The 16947-nt window shown below is 38.8% G+C and overlaps 1 protein-coding gene across 1 annotated transcript in view; it reads left to right on the top strand.

Moving 5' to 3' along the window:
* Positions 1–223: 223 nt before the first annotated feature.
* Positions 224–16947, top strand: part of ttll11 (tubulin tyrosine ligase-like family, member 11) — a 28726-nt gene continuing 12002 nt past the window's right edge. The window contains exons 1-7 of the mRNA XM_074690997.1: positions 224–1269; positions 8642–8741; positions 9033–9166; positions 13455–13745; positions 13829–14113; positions 14188–14283; positions 15656–15768. Of these exons, the coding sequence (XP_074547098.1) occupies positions 748–1269; positions 8642–8741; positions 9033–9166; positions 13455–13745; positions 13829–14113; positions 14188–14283; positions 15656–15768 (1541 nt within the window). The 5' untranslated portion in view covers positions 224–747. The remainder of the gene's footprint in view (positions 1270–8641; positions 8742–9032; positions 9167–13454; positions 13746–13828; positions 14114–14187; positions 14284–15655; positions 15769–16947) is intronic.

The following is a 16947-nucleotide window of genomic DNA, read 5'->3' as shown; positions in this document are numbered from 1 at the left end:
TAGTCACCTCCATAGGAACGTATTTTTAGTTGAAAAGAGACACCAGCGAGCGTATTTAAGGTCTTATGGTTTGTTGACTTATTTATTTTTTAACAGCACTGACTCAATTTGGTGTATTTTGTTCAGCTGATTGCGCCGAGTTGCTCTTTAGTGATGATGCCGAGAATTACGAGGTTACCTGAAAGCATCATCAGCTGTGATAGAAGCAGATGGAGGCTGGGCATTGGGCTGGTCTAGCTCTCGGCTGCCGGGCTACTGCGGCTTAACAACACAAGGACCGTCACTGAAAGCAGAGCACCGTGCGGGTTTATCATGACGAGGCTAGCGGCTTCCAGAGAGCTAGATAACGGTACCGGGGAGGTAAAGTCTGCCATGCGTTCAGTGAGGTGTAAGCTTTATGAAGTTTGACATGCTAACAGCAGGTTTTTCGTTTAGCTTGTTAGCTCGTGTAGCCGCTAGGTTCAGTAAATGCAGCTAGCTCTTTGAAGTTCGTATGACAGCTGGTAATTGACATTATCCGGCAGTACTCGTTTAACTATTTGCTGGCTGAGTTAAGTTAAAGGCTGCTAGTGTTAACTACAGCCTGCTGACTCACTACATATGAGGAAAAACCTCATAAGAGCAGATGGCTTTTACAATTTAATTAGCTATTCAAGCTAGCAATGCGTACCACATTATATCACAACAAGGTTAGCATACCGGTGTCATATTATTGCACTGTGTGGTACAGTTATAGCATATTGCATAATGAGTGATAACTATGTAAAAGTGCAGCTTGAGCAGATGAAATCATTAGGAGAGCCTGGAGAGAAGGAGGGTGCGGACAATGAGGAGCAGGTTCCTGCATCTTCCCCCTCTGCTGACCCTCCCAGCATCACTATCAGTACCAGTGATGTGTCCAACGCCTCCATCACTTCCAAACAAAGAGGGAAAAGTCGCAGGAAAGATGACAAGATCTCCAGCGGCAAAAGCATCTCGGATCTGTCACTGCAAGGGTCTGTGGTTTCTGCCCCAGCAGGGAAGAACTTGAATAGACAGAGCCAGGAGAGGACGCTTCAACTCAAAGGGAGTGGGAAGAGCCTGCAGGGAAAGTCTGAGAATAACGGGAACTATGTGACCATCCATCCATCCAAGAACAACCAAGAGGAGAGGCGGGAGGAGGCGATGAAACTTTCAAAGAAGAGAAGACCAGTGACGGTGGACACGGCCAAAGCCAAAACATCATTGGAGGCGATGAAGATCAGCATCAAGCAGCTGAAATGGAAAGAGGTATACAGCACATTTCCCCTGTCTTCACTCTTTGTGTTGTAGAAATGCAGTAAGCTGCTGTGGTGGGGGGCTTCATCCAGAGATCATCCCTGACATCAGCTCATTAGAGCATCAGTTTATCACTAAGATGACAACCAGCTTAGGCGATTGTCACGAATATACATGCATGAGAACCTGAAATGCAGCATAGCTCTTCATGGTATGATTAGGCCTGTCACGATCAAGGTTATAATAGTTTTGGATTTGTCATTATAGTTTAGTTTTAGTTAGTTTTGACATTTTATTTTCCATTACAGTTTAGTATTAATTAGTTTTAGAGCAGGCATTCTAGTTTTTATTTAGTTTTGATTTTTGCAACAAGGCTTAGTTTTAGTTTAGTTTCAGTTTTTTCATACCTTATTAGCCAGGTACAGGATTCAAAAAGGTCAGAGTTAAGTATTTTGTCATACTGTTTATTTTGAAGTCTAACATAGTGCTCACTGCTCAGTCAATGCTGATACTGAAATGTTGGCTGCTGCCTTAAACACAGGAAAATGATATAAAATTAGTATAAAAGATATAAGCATAAATTATAAAAAATGATGTTGACATAAATTACATAAAAATAATGTAAACATAAATTATAAATAAAACAATATAATATGAGCTTCAATAAATAAAAACGTGGTCTCTAACATTAAAGGCAGACTCAAATACAATAAAAACTTGGACTCTGTAACAATTAAACTTTTGTGAACACAAGATACAGTTTTTGTTTACTTTTCTAGTTTTTATTAGTTTGAGTTAACTGCAATTTATTTTAAATTTTAGTTTTCGTTTTAGTTAACTATTATAACCTTGGTCACTATGACAAATTTTGCTAGACGATAATTTTCCAAAATATTATTGCAGATAAACGATATTATTGTCAATATTATTTTGATTTTTTTTTTTCATTTTTTTCATTGATGTAATTATGATAAATGGGATAATAAAGTGAGTACACCATATCAAAAGCAAGAAACTTTAATTTCTTAAGAGTATTTAACTGTAATTAAAAGGTCAGGATCTTTTAAATAAAATAAATTAAACAAAAAATATAATAAATTTAACAAACAAGAAAGAGAAAAAAAATACAATGAAAATGAAATGGACTCTTTTAGAAAAAAATACATGTTAATGAAAATAATTAATACTAATCAAAAACAATAAAACATAGACCCTGTCTCTAAAGAAAACTCCAAAAAAAAAACAGCAATAAAAGTATAGCCTAAATAAAGGGAGTTTACACAGTTCCTGAATTGTTTGTAACATGTACTTTTTCCCAGTCAATCCGTACTGTCTGTCAAACATTTTTAACATTTCTGGCTTTCAACCGTATTGAAGGGCTGCATTTCTTTGGCAATGTAGCTGTCTTTGAGCACCCCCATTTGGAGCTATTATTTCTATTTACTTTGCCGACCAAAAGCCTCAGTAAGAGCAGATTGTCAAAGAACAAGGCTCCACTGCACCTCCCCTTCTTCTTATTCTTCTTCATCGCCACTATTTTCAAACAAATGCGACATATCAGCTCGTTGGTGTTCATGAGCTCACACTTTGTCCATTCTGATAAAAAACAAAATATTCCCACACTGGGACTGTGGCAGGCGGCTTAAGAACCGTATCTTTCGTGCCATCACTCATATTAGCGTGTGTTTCCTCCTTACCCCTCAGGACGCTCGCTTCAGCTCTCTCCGTGTGTACGCGCAAGCAGCCCCGTCTTCACCCCGAAGATTGCATTTTTGACAGATGCTCACTCCGCTATAAATCCGCTAAATCCGCTATAGAACCTATGCACCCTGATGTTAGGAAAGATAGACGTAGTGAGCCATCTTCTCATTCAGCCTCTTTGGTCGAAAGAGAGGAGGAAAACAAACATGGATGTTCGAGGCTGGCAAACTTACCGAGGACATTTTTATTTATCGTTCGGTTGATCGATTTATTGATTATCGTGACAGGCCTGGGTATGATCCTCATGTTTTAGAATAAGTAACCATAAAAAAATAACAAACTCTTACAGTTGCAGTGAAATAAATCAGAGTTTCTGTCTGAAGAAAAACATAAATCCACTTTCAAGAGCCAGTTACCACTCTAACCCATGAACATTGCTTTAATGTGGTTTTAAATCAATCAATAACTACATCCGCCAGGAAAAGTGTTTCTCTCCTAATGTGGCTTCAGACTAGATTATGTAATACTCCCCTTGTGTGTTTCTGTTCACTGTCATCAAAGCTTTATTGGAGGCAGCTCTCTGACAAAATGTGAATCACAGAGCTGTATTTTCAGAAAATGGTAGATTTGTGTTTGGAACACTTATTTTTGCACGCCAACACAGAAACGTCATATTTACCAGCGGCAAAAAAAATATCTATGCAGAGATTCTGCAGGAACAAAGGAAATTGATTATCAAGTCGATGGAAGCAGATTACAAGAAAAGCTTCAGTAGCAAAAGTTCAGATTAATGTTCAAGATAGTGACGCAGATTGGAGCCATGCTGATCTGCAAGAAAAGGACAGATGTTAGAATGATAAAATCTGGAAACAGACTTTATCTATTCCAACTTTTCCTAGAGAAATGTCTAACTTCTTTTGCTTGTCTTGTGTTTTTTTTAATCAAAGTTGTAACTGAAAACAACATCTCTTGAGTATCAGTTTAAAATCTATTCTGGCAGTAAGTACGTTTACATGACTAAGGTCATAACTTGATCGTTAAGTCACAACGGGGGATCCTGTCTTGTCTGCACATAACTGCAGAAAAGAGGATTGGATTTCTGCCCCAGAACATCTCACTACGCTTTTATACAAGGCAGCTGTGACTCTTTGTTCAATCGATCGGTGCCGATATCCTTAATTTTGGGGGATCGGAGATCGTCCCATCCTTACATACGAAACTAATCTTATATACCTCCGGGAAGGTCTGACAGCCAGCCCATGTTTGCTATTTGCTCTGAGACCTAAAACTCAGGACACTTTATTGGTTGTTTAAGTTAAAAAATAAAGATTTTATTGTTTCACAGGTATTGTTCAATGATTTTCAATAAAATAAGATTGCAGCATTGAGGGTATATGCTGTCAGTTATGAAAAACAAAATACAAAAATTGGTATCGGCAGGTCAGACTTTTTTAAGAAGCGATGCATTAAATGCATATCTGATGTGGTCAAAGCTCTGTAACATATGGCTGGAAATGGACCAAAGCATTGGATAAGGCCATTGGGTTCATGTATTCAACTCATTTAAAAAAACAAAAAACAAAAACAAAGTTGCCAAATAGTCATACTCCAGCTCATCCTCATTTTTTAAAAGAGAAATAATCTACCAAAAACAAATTTTCTTCCTTTTTGGGTTGTTTATTTTGAAAAGGCATCTAGTACCTACTTTCGCATGTTACCAAACTCATCACAACATCTCCTCTAACCCACCCACAGCCTGACAATGCCTGCGTGTGTGTCTCTAACGTATAAAATTACAAACAATAGCTGTGGATGAAAGTTACCCCAAGTTTGAAACATTTATGCGCCGGCTAATTGATCCACATTTTATTCCTCGAAGTCAGAAACTCCATCTGGCTTCTGTGAACGCTTTGCAGTTTAAACCTGCCATCAGCTATTAATAACACAGACTTTATTATGCATGAGAGGTAGGGAAGGGCAATGCCATGAGGCCGGCAGAGTAAAGACTCTACTTATAACCCGTGACCGCTCTGTGACACCTAAACCCCTCCAGGTCTGGTATCAGAAACGATGGACAGAACCTATACATTACCTCCCTTTGTCCTCAGGATCAGCCCTCAGCTAAGTGGAGGGCGTTATGGACCCTTTGCTTTTTTGAAAGTGCTTAGTACGATCTTTGAGGAGCTGAAACTTGAGAGGCATTTATGGATGTGATTCTCCTTTATGAAGCTGAAGAAGACGAAATTATTACTCTTCGTCTACATCTGCAGCATTTTCCAGCCTGAGAGACGTTTCTCTTCTGACTTTCAGCATATGGCATTCCCCTAAACAGTGGGAAATGATTACCCCTAAGCTCCTCTAATCCAATAACATTTCAGGCCTCTCTTAATGCAGAGAGATTGGCAGCTTGCCGAGTGACAACTTCAAAAAAGGAGTTTAATAACTGGTATTTAATCACAGAGCTGATGTATAATATTAGAATCCTTCAGACTAAGCTGATATCTTGAATTAAAGATTCATTTTTAAAGCTTGAAATGTAAACAGCTGTAGCCGAGCTCGCAGCTTGTTTTTAAAACCCAGTATCATCTGCAACAATGGGTTTCACCTTTTATTCCGGCCTCACCTTAAAAGCATCCCAATCGAATTCACCTCCCTTCCTGATTCCATTAGATTACCTTACACTGGTTGGCACCTCCATGCTGGTATTTATAGCGTTAGAGCAGGGTTACCCTGTTTCACACGCACACATGATAACTCATTAATGAGATGCTAACCTGTCACAGATCTATCTTGTAGCTGGTCAGAGGAGATTAGTAGTAGTGGCGGTTTCAGATAGTTCAGCTGGTCATAGGGATGATGAAGCATCACAGAAGGAGACTTAAACATCAGTTGACCTGCCAGTTTGAAGAGTAAGCTGGTAATGATGTCAGCCAGGCTACAAGAGGAGGTTTATAGATATAGCTTTGAAATAAATTTGTGTTCTGTTAGGTAAGACGTCTAAAATGAGTTTTCCGCTTCGATGTGAGAAGTCGTGTCTCCAGTTCCAGACGAGAGAGCTGAGGCTTTTTTTGGTTTGGATAATCCCAGTGTTTATCACTCCTAAGGGTTTTTTAGATGACCCAAACTCTCCACGAGGTCTCCTCCTTCTGGACAAACAAGCAAACAGATGATTAAAATGGAGAGAACGCTAAAAGAAGCAGGTTAAAAATAATCAGTCTCTGAGGTGCTTGCGCAGACAGCAGCATGAGGGGAGGATGCAGGCTGGGATTCTCAATTTGAGCCAAGATGTTTGTTTTTCTCAAGAGTAAAGGATTCCTACTTTAGGAGTAGGCCTGGGCAATAAAACACAAAATAACTTTTCCTTGATAGAAATATGAGACGTGGATGATAGAATTTCGATAGAATTCCTTCATGTTTTGACAGACGTGTGATTAGTCAGCATCATATCTGGGAGAGGATCCAAATTTAATCATTTAACGCTTGCAGAGTGATTTATCAAACCAGAAACTGGTAGTGGTCACTGTTTTTGCGTCTATATTTAGCACTTATGAAAGGCTGGCGCAAACTGGCACAGTGTCACACTCAAATGATTGCGCCTCAGATGAAGACAAAACCTTCTGTGTGCATATCAACACAGTTCCACTGTGACTTATACAGGGATAACCCTTCTCAGTTGCCCCCTATCGGCCTCAATTCATGTGTTTCAGTGTCTGTGTGTGCCTCAAACCCCCTCCTCTGCCTGTATGTTGATGTTTTGGTTGTTTCCGGACATTTGTTGGCTGAAAATAAGCGTGGTTACAGCAGGTAATCACAGCATGCTTAGCGCACAAGCAACTTTGCATGTCGATTGGCAAGTGGAAGAAGCTAATCCGAGCAGCTACGGTAGCGGATGTAGCATGGAGAAAGAAAAACACAACCAAAGTGAAACGAAACACCAAACAGATAAAGCTTGGGTGAAGCTTGGCTCGACTTTCACCTGCTCTCGGAGCTTGTAAAGCAGCTCAGGACGAAAAGCAATGTGAAGTGAGCAGGTATGCGTCAAATTAGCTTGTGCTAGCATGCAAGTCTCTCCTATGTAGAAACCGTAGGCTGTATTATTACTGGACGTAGTCTCCCCGACATCACCCATCTGTTTCTGAAACGGAAATTGAAGCACATTGGCTATTGCAGCCATATTGGAAGTGGCAAGGACTTGGTGTACAGCTATAGGGCGCCTGTCAGTCACGTGACCTTGTTAGAAAAAAATTCAACGCCCCGTACAGTGTGTGCTGATAGTAAAATTAGCAACTCAGACAGGAGACGTTTTTTGAACCAGGCTGTAAATAGGTTAATTTCTGATTTGAAAACTGCTTTTTTGGCTTGGTGTGTTTGTGACTTCCTGTACTTCTGGAGCCAGCCTCAAGCGGACACTCGAGAAACAGCAGATTTTTGCACTTCATTGTTTCATATTCTTAGACTGGAGGTTGCCGCTTGGCTGCCGTTCGCACTGAACCAATGGGGAGGAGCCCAGCTTGAATGTTTTGTTTACCAACAAGTAACCAGCAGACCCTACCTTTAAACTCTGATGATGTTAAAGGGGACATATCATGCTTGTTTCTCCTTTTTACTATGCCAGACTAGTTTTTGCAGCATGGCAGTATTTACAAAATCGCCATATTGAATGGAGCAGACCGAGCGAGTTTGCTGTTTGCCATAACTTCACCGTAAGGCATTGATAGCACTAATAAAGTACTGTGACATGTATAGTTTATACGTTTATACTCGGCTCTTGGTGGGTGTATCCCTCAGTGGTGGTTGTGTGACTAACTGACATCACAGAGGAGGAGCTGCTTTATCAGATTACTCCAATAAAAAGAAAGGATCCTCGTGTCGTCACGACGGTCGAAATCTCGGGGCCAACTGGCAATGACCTATTTTCAGAGGCATCGAATCTCGTTCTAGGATATCAGAAAAAATACAATATCTCATTTTTTGAAAATTCAGGGGGTGAAAGGTCTTGTTTTCAAATTTATTATATTATATGTAAGTATTAAATCAGGGATCACAATGATATGTTCCCTTTAAGTTTCACATCTGAGGCGTGTCAGCATCCAATCAGACTCAGTTTTTGATACAGGGGTTTGTCAGACTTCTGTGAAGGCTCCTCTCCTGTTTCTGCTTCCCAGATTTCCCTCCTCTCTCCTCAATCCTCTCTCCTCCATGTCGGGTCAAGAGCTTTTAAAGGCTTCTCAATATGCCAGGTCTGTAAATACTCTGAGGGAGATTGTTTCATCACCCAGCCTGGAACTGAAATAATCATCAGAGGTCCAATGTGACTCACTATTATTGTTTTGTTACATCATGCAGTGACTGTAGTATCTTCCAACTCCATTGTAACAACTCATGTGGTGCAAAGTATGTTGTTTGGGTTGTGTTAGTGTGGGCAGGAGCAGAGGTGCCAGTAGGATTGCCTAGCTCCCTTAATCCTTTAGTAGTATCACTAACTCCTCTTCCCTCGCGCAACTCAGCTGAACACGCACTACGAGATTATCCGCTTGCTCCTGGATCAGAAAGACAACCACCAATTACCCACATCCTGAGTATCACTAACAGAATAAGCCCCCAGAAGCAGCTACAGATGCAGAAAAGTATGTTTCTGAATCATCATTGCTCAGCCTGTCTTTCTCCTGCTCTTCTCTCCTAGTTTCCTCTTGGAAGAAGGGCGCCCTGCGATATCTACTGGCACGGCGTTTCCTTCCATGACAACGAAAATATCGTCTCAGGGCAGGTGAACAAGTTCCCAGGTATTCTGTTTCTCCTCTCCTCTCATATATTAAACTGTAAGTGGATAGATGTCTTCATCTCAGCTCACAGCTTGTATTCTCAGTAGTCTGTAATCACAACAAGAGGGATTTAGTTAAAGCTGTGCTGATCCTCGTTGCTCCACTGCTAACCTTTTCATTCCACAGCAATTATCAGTTCTCTGGAGATTATAGTATTAGTAAGAAATCTACATCAACAAAATCTCCTGCCTTGCTCACATTACTCTTTTGAATTTGTAGTAAATCTCTCAAACTTTGTGTTGTGAATTGCAGGGATGCTTGAAATGCTGAGGAAGATCAACCTGAGTCGAGCGATGCGGACGATGCAGGAACTGTTCCCCGATGAGTACGACTTCTATCCCCGTTCCTGGATCCTGCCGGAGGAGTATCAACAGTTTTCAACACAGGTAGATTTTAAAGTCTTTCAAGTGTTTCCAATTGAATCCACTTACAGAGAATAACAGTTCAAGGATGAAACACAAAAGTATTGTTGGGTTTCCACCACCCGTTTGAATGGAGGCAGCGTTTTAGCCGACCTCTTTCAACAAAATGAGCATCTGTTGCTCCACTTCTGCTCCTAGCATTCACCAATGCCAGATGATCGGCCCAACTCTACTTCAGTGGAGATCTACCAAAAGTGTCGTCTGGACAAGACAGTTATAGCGCCAACTACAGGCCTGGCATGCTAACTACAGCGTTTCCAGTCCCTCAGCGTTTCTGTGAAAGATTTAGTGTTTTCAAATTAAACTTTGTGATCAGCTCTTTGCACACCAGACACATATTTTACACGCTATTCTTTTTTTTCGAACCTACATCTACACCCACCTACACCAATGCAAGCTTTCACACCAGCAACGTTCTTTTGCTGAGCAAAATTGCACCTTTTTTTCAGACCGAGGTCGATTTTTCCATAGTTTTATCTGCGACTAGTGTAGGGATGGGTAACAAGTTAGGTACTTTTACAGGTACCGACCAAACTCTGTCTGTAGTACCGAGTACTGATTTACGTAAAATCAAAAGGTGCCATGTTTAAGTACCTAAACACATCCTTGTGACTGTGAGAGAGTGGAAGAGTAGGTGGTTTCTATGCTGGATATGAACACAACATTGCAAGGTTTTATCATAGACTGTAAAAAAAATGGATGTCATCTTGCTCGGCTCAAAGTGAGGTCTCCACAAAAACTGCTCCCCCTGGTGGCTGGCTGCAGTATAGGTTAGAAAATCCGGCTTTCCAGTCATTCCAGATGGGCTGTGGTCAGACTTTAAAAAATTGATACTCCACGTAGAAATGTTTCTCATGTTCGATTGTTGTGGTGAAGATATAAAGATATAATTTGGCTGCCTTGTACTGAGGTCCTCTTTTTCTGAAAAGTTTTGTTTTCATTAGTTATACGAGGTTAAAAACAAGGTTTTACGTTACGATGATGATTGACAGCTGCTGTTCTCATGTATTTTTTGGGGGATTGTAAATATGTCAGGAAGTAGAGTCAAGAAGTGATTAGACTCTCGAAAGAAAAAAAATAATTATTGTTTTTGTCACCCAGCTCCACTCAGATTCTCCCAGAATCCCTCATCGTCTGCAATTGCTGCCAATGGCTGCACCTGTGACGGGGTATTTTGGCTTCAAACCTGTACAATGATAAATGGTAGAGCCACGCTGTCCACTCTATATACAGTCTATGGGTTAGATACTGAAGAATAAACACGTTAAATTGAAAAACTTTGAGGTTTTATTATTAAACAAATTGAAATTCATTACCATAGAAACACACAAAAGAACTGAAAATTGGTACCGTTGAGTACCAATACCAATTGCCAGGTACCAGGTATCAGTACCAAATCATTTCAAATGTGAAAGGTGCCCATCCCTGGACGAGTACACATCCAACCAGTCAAAATGCTCGTTGGTGACACATCACATATCAAAACTTTCAACATTCATTGTGTTTGTGTCCCAGCAACAGAAAAAAAAACTACAAAGACACAATTACAAAGGAATTGTTTGGAGGAGAATAGCTGCGAAGATTGAATATGACGGCTCCAAATCTTTCGCAATTTACGGGGCCTAAAGGTCTTTGGTCTTCATTTCACAAAAGTGACAGAGAGAGGAGAAAAGGGGGGAAGTGGAGAGCAGCCGTAATCCAGCTCAGTAGGAATTGAACAAGTGGAGGAAACAGCAATGGCCAGAAAAAAACAGTGAGTCAGAGAAGTAAAGACGTAGCTTTCAGGCTAAATCTTGACCGTCTAGTCTCTGATGAGATAAATATGTCTGAACAGTTACTAGAAAATGATCAGAACTAGAGTCAGACAATAAAAAAACCTAACAAATAACCAAAAACAATGTGCAAAACTCAGGAAAAGAACAATGAAGGCTTAAAGTTTCTACCAATACATAGATAAGTCTGTTCAAAGCGAGGTTTTGAAGTGACTAGTTTTATGCGTCTTCAGAAAAGAGGGGAAAATCATCTTTTCTTATGTTAAAAATTCAAAAAAATCTGTGAAATTTAGAAATTTCTGTTATCAAAGCTAGAGTTTTGACTTACCTTGAACAAGCACATCATTCACCAACATCAGCAAGGTTGACTTTCATTTCCACTCATTCAATCCACCAACAGGTCACACCAAGCATGACCCTAGACCTGTTAAACCTAAATGGAATGCAGCCATCGCCAGTGTAATTAATTAGACCTGCACTTATCCCGCTATCACAGGTCAGAAGAGGTCTGTGTTTGCAGATTAAGCTGAGGACACGCCCGTCTTGGCTCTGATAGATGGAGGGGATTGGAGGCTGAGCTATCTGATCGCGATAAATGAAAAAATCCAAAGTCACTTATTTCACTTCTTTAAGTTAAAGAAGTGTTTGGAGATTTTTTTCCCCAAAAAAATCTTTTTCTTTGTGAAAGAAGATTAAAAATTAAATTAAAGACAGTGTAATAACAGCCTGACTTACAATGATATTGTTAATTCTCAGTACTAGAGTAACGAATAAGCAACCAAACAACAGCTAATGAAAAAGACGATTTTCTCAATGATTGCATTCCTGGTTAAGCTCGTGTCTACATTTATTTTTCTATCTGAATTCCAGAAGCACCAAACCAGATTTTTAAGCTGCAGATTCTCGTCTCTTAACGCTTCCAGTGATATTTTCTCTTCTCTCTCTGGCCACCGCTTTACACAGCAACAGTTAATGTGCTATTAAACTCTTGTGTCATGCACTCACTTCATTGCTCATTCTCCTCGAGGCAGAACACACCAACTGTTCCACATTTCTGAATATTTCCCTTTATGGTCATCAGGCACTTCTTAACACATGGGTGAGTCTGGCAGGATGAGCCTGTGGAGGAGACGCAGTGTTGGGAGGAAGTGTAGGCACTGAACTCACACTGAAGAGATTTATCTTGATGTGTCTTGAGGAGAGTCTGAGAGATATGATGAATTTAAACATAGTGTTTCCTCTATGTGCTTCGACAAGTTAAGACGTGTCAGTACTGATCATTGGCGTGTGCAGCTGTAAGGTTTATAAACATGTAACAAGTAATCTATTGTGCTTTCTTTAAGAAAACTGATTAAACATCTGCCTGCAGCGTATTTATTCCTGAATCAGTTTCAGTAGTGATCTCAGTGAGTGGGTTTGAATCAATTTCATGCTGCACTAATATAAATCGAAATGGCTTTCCACCATGATTAATTTAAATCAAATATCTGTGATGCAGCTTTAATGTGCTTTGGCCAGCAGGGGGCATCATAAGATCACAATTTTCATTGTAGCACTGTTGGAAAAGACATTGTTAGATATTGTTTTGAATACATCTGATGTCCTAGTGTGAGTGAAAGCTGGCCTCAGGTATGAGGGGTACACTCTGTTTATAGTTAAGGGGTGTCATCTGTTGTAACGAATGTTGACATTTGAAGACTGAATCCTAAATATAAAACAGTCACACTCTTTTCAGGTGTATTTTGAGGAAAAACAAAAAAACAACGATAAGTGTCAGAAACTTGTATTTTGGAAAATAATCTAATTGCAATTTTTTTGACCAATATTGAGATTGCGATTTAGCATGCAATTTTTTAATTATTTATTATTTTTTATTTATTTTTTATTTTTATTTATTTATTTATTTTTATTTATTTATTTATTATTATTATTATTATTATTATTATTATTATTATTATTATTATTATTATTCATTCATTCATTCATTTATTTATTTTTGTAATTATTATTATCATTATTTTATTTTATTTTAGTTATTTATTTATTTTTATTATTTTATTTGGGGGGGGGGGGGGGTCTTTTGCATTATGTACTAAAATCATTCTATATCATTCTATAGCATGTAGGCCAGGCCTAAATGTCGTGATAAAATGAAATAAATTGAAGCATGAGTTGATACGTATAATATATATTTTTTAAACTATCACTATCACAGAAGAATATTAAATGATTGATTTAACTTCAAGCCTTGGAGACGTGTAATATTTTTGCCAGAAAAAAAGCATCTTGGCTTTTGCTGTTTTTTAAGAAGGAGCACAAGTTACTATATAAACTTTTTTAAACTTTATTTTTCTCAATTGCAGACTCTGCGATTTGAAAATTGCACTCTGTTCCTTTGCGATGTCGGTTTAGATTCGATCAATTATTCAGCCCTAATATATAATGTTCTTAATCTTCTTTTTTCTCTCATTTTGCCGTAGATTCGCATGGTGAAGGAGAAGGATGCCACACTGAATCCCACCTTCATCGTCAAGCCAGACGGAGGCTCTCAGGGGGACGGCATCTACCTCATCCGTGACCCTAGTGAACTGAGAGTCATGGCGGGTTCACAGGCCAAACAGTCAGTAGTGCAGGAGTACATCCACAAACCACTTCTCATAGACAAACTCAAGTTCGATATCCGCCTTTACGTGCTGATCAAGTCTTTGGAGCCATTAGAGATCTACATTGCCAAAGAGGGCCTGACGCGTTTTTGCACCGAGCCCTACCAGGTAAATAACGATGACACCGACGGTTTTACTCTGAAGCCTCTGTGGCTAACAGATACTTAACGCTTCTCTTGTCTTGTTTGCAGGAACCAAGCCAGAAGAATCTCACCCATGTCTTTATGCACCTGACGAACTACTCCCTCAACGTCCACAGCGGTAACTTTGTGCACTCAGACAGCCAGAACACAGGCAGCAAACGCACTCTCTCCAGCGTGCTTTACAGACTGGCAGCTAAAGGCGTAGATATCAAGAGAGTGTGGTCGGACATCATCGCCCTCGTCATCAAAACCGTCATCGCAGTAGTCCCAGAATTAAAAGTCTACTACCAGGCTGAGATACCACCTGGTAAACCGGGTCCTACGTGCTTCCAGGTGGGTAGATGACAGCAAAGACTGATGCTGGATTGAAATTTTCTCAGTCATTTAACATCATGATTGTGTTTCAGATTTTAGGTTTCGACATCTTGATGATGAAGAACCTGAAGCCAGTATTACTGGAAGTCAACTCCAACCCCAGTATGAGAATAGAGCATGAACAAGAGGTACGGGCTTTGAAATTGTCACTTTTTTCAATAATTGTTTATTTTGTTCTGACCCTCTATGGTACGCTTAGTGATGCCAGTTAGAAAAAAAATATTTTGATAGTTTTTTCCTCTTAAAATAAATCAAATAAATGAAATCTAAAGAAATTTAAAAAAAAAAAAATTATATATATATTTTAAAGCTATTTTGTTTTTGTTTTTTTACCTTGAGGCAACACTATATGGAGGACCAAAATTGCAAAAAATAAAAAGAAATATAAGTGAAAATAAAGACAAAAATAAAAAAAAATATTTACACAGGTAATAAAATAAATAAATAAAAGTAAAAATAAAAACAGAAATAAATTCAAAATAAATGTTGAGGTTGAGTTAAATATCAATAAATAAGGAAAATAAAAGCACCCTGCTCTTATATATTTATATAATAATCAAAGCAATTTTTCTGAGGTTTTTGTAAGGTACAAATGTGCCTTAGGCGAACAGTTAAACCCAAGACAGGCCCCTCATTTAAATAACTTTGGCAGTGTCTGCCAAAAAATAAATATAGAAATGTAAAAATAAATATGAGAGCAGAGCGCTTTTGTTTTCTTAATTTATTAATTCATTATTTTTTAAATTACTTTCTGAATTTAGTTTTGTATTTATTTTTACTTTTTTATCTATTTATTTACTTATATATATAATTTTTTATTTTTTTTAGTTTTACTTCTATTTATTTTCAATTTTGGCATTTTTGTCCTACATAGTACTGTACCATAATGGTCAGTAATTTAAAAAAAAGGGATTTATTTATTTATATTTTAGCACTAGAAAAAAACCCACACACATGGATAATACTTGATGGTCTCAACAGTTAACAATGCATGCTATAAAAAGTGTAAAAACTTTAAAAAAAATAACTCTTTTTGTTGTGATTTAATGCCTGAACATTGCCTGAACGCAACACTGTACCATTGAGGAACACCCTATTGAAATGAATGGTTTACAGAGTCTCAACATATTTTATTTTGTTCTTTATATGAACAATTTAATTAAAGACTTTCATGAGACAGACTTTTTATTTAGGGAACAATGTGTGGAGGATATGAGCCTGTATTCTGTGACGAAGGCTCATAAAGTTCACTCAAGTAGACCAGAGCCTACAGTTTAAGTCTGAGCTAAAACTAACATCAAATTTTTCCAGGTGAAAACTGGAGGGGTCCAAAATAAGGAATTAAATGACCAGTTTGTTTTTTACAGTCTATAAACCCAAGGACAGTGAACCAAAATGTTTTCATGGTGAATCTAATGGTACAGTGGCCAAAAATGGGTATGTTGCCGAGAGGTAACGATGTACCACACAGGGTTAAATAATTCTGCTTGTTTGTTCCAGATTTCTCCAGGAGTCTTTGAATATGTCCCCAGTCCTGTGGATGAAGAGGTGAAAGTAGGCGTGATCAGGGACACTCTGCGCCTTATGGACCCAAGCCTAAAGAAACCTGCAGTGTAAATACACACACTCACACACACATACACACATATATATTGAAGTTTCAGTTCATCTTCTTCCTCTCGTCCACCTTGAAGGACATGATATCTCACTCTCAGAGCCCAGCTCTCAGCTCTCCATAAGCCTGTTAACTGGAAAAATTAAATTCAGCTGAGCGGTGGGGGAAATTCACACGTTGCTGTACGAGTCCAGTGGCTCAGGCTTTTCTGGCTGACTGCTTCTGTATACTCTCTGGCTATAAATCTTCTTTTTGGAGGTTTATTTTCCTTCCTGAATCTGTTTTTCTTCTATGACAAAGAAGATTTACTGTTTCTGTTCAGCCTCCGTTCTTTCTTTTTTTATCTTTTTTTATCAGTTGATCTGCTCTGCTCTGCGAGTCAGAAGGATGTCATCTTAATACCTGCTTAACTATCGTACTCATGATCCAAATCATATTAATATAATTCCCCTGTAATATCTTTAATCCCTGTTCCTCCTCCTTTGCTTTATTTCCATTGTGCCAGCAGCAGCAGAACTACATCTTGTACTTGGGCGGTTATGCTAAGTTGTAATACAGCATGTGTACTCCTTTATTAATTCTAATCTACTTTCTTTGAAAGACCCCTAATCCTTTAATCTAATTTGCTTCATATTAGAATTAGTTCTAATGCTCTGGGTTCCTCAAAACCTAATACCTGTAGCTTTAGATAGATTATAAGTGAGCTTTTACAGTAATACACTGCTCATCAGTCAAAGGAAAAACTGAAACTGAACCACATATATGATCAGTTAAAGCTCCAGTGAAGAGATTTCAGCTGCTTCTGAAACATAATGAAATGATTATTATTGCTTCCCCTTTAGGGGCTTTAGGCCCTGAGTCAAAACTGATGTAGCTTTTGGGTTTTGCTATGTCCCCCAATAAGGATCGCAGAGAGAGGAGTAGAATTGAAGGAGCATAATGTCAGGATACACAAAAGCAAACTTTTCGACATGACCAGAGATTAACACAGGCTGAAGAGGAATAAAAACAGTCAGTTAGTGGTGCCCAGCAACAGATCATTATGGTAGTTTGTATCAGTAGTTTCTGACACAAGTATTCAGGGTTAAACTGACTGTAAACAATATAGTTGCGTTTTAAGGGGCTAAAAAGTGAGAATTCACCTAAAGGAGCATGCTGTGCTGTTTTTATTTTGTTT

Source organism: Halichoeres trimaculatus, unplaced genomic scaffold (genome assembly GCF_033239565.1).
Source record: "Halichoeres trimaculatus isolate MK-OKI-2021-1 unplaced genomic scaffold, fHalTri1.1 fHalTri1_scaffold_16, whole genome shotgun sequence".
In the NCBI taxonomy this organism is placed as follows: Eukaryota; Metazoa; Chordata; class Actinopteri; order Labriformes; family Labridae; genus Halichoeres; species Halichoeres trimaculatus.
Note: the sequence above shows the minus strand (reverse complement) of the source record. Positions and strands in the feature narration are given on the sequence as shown.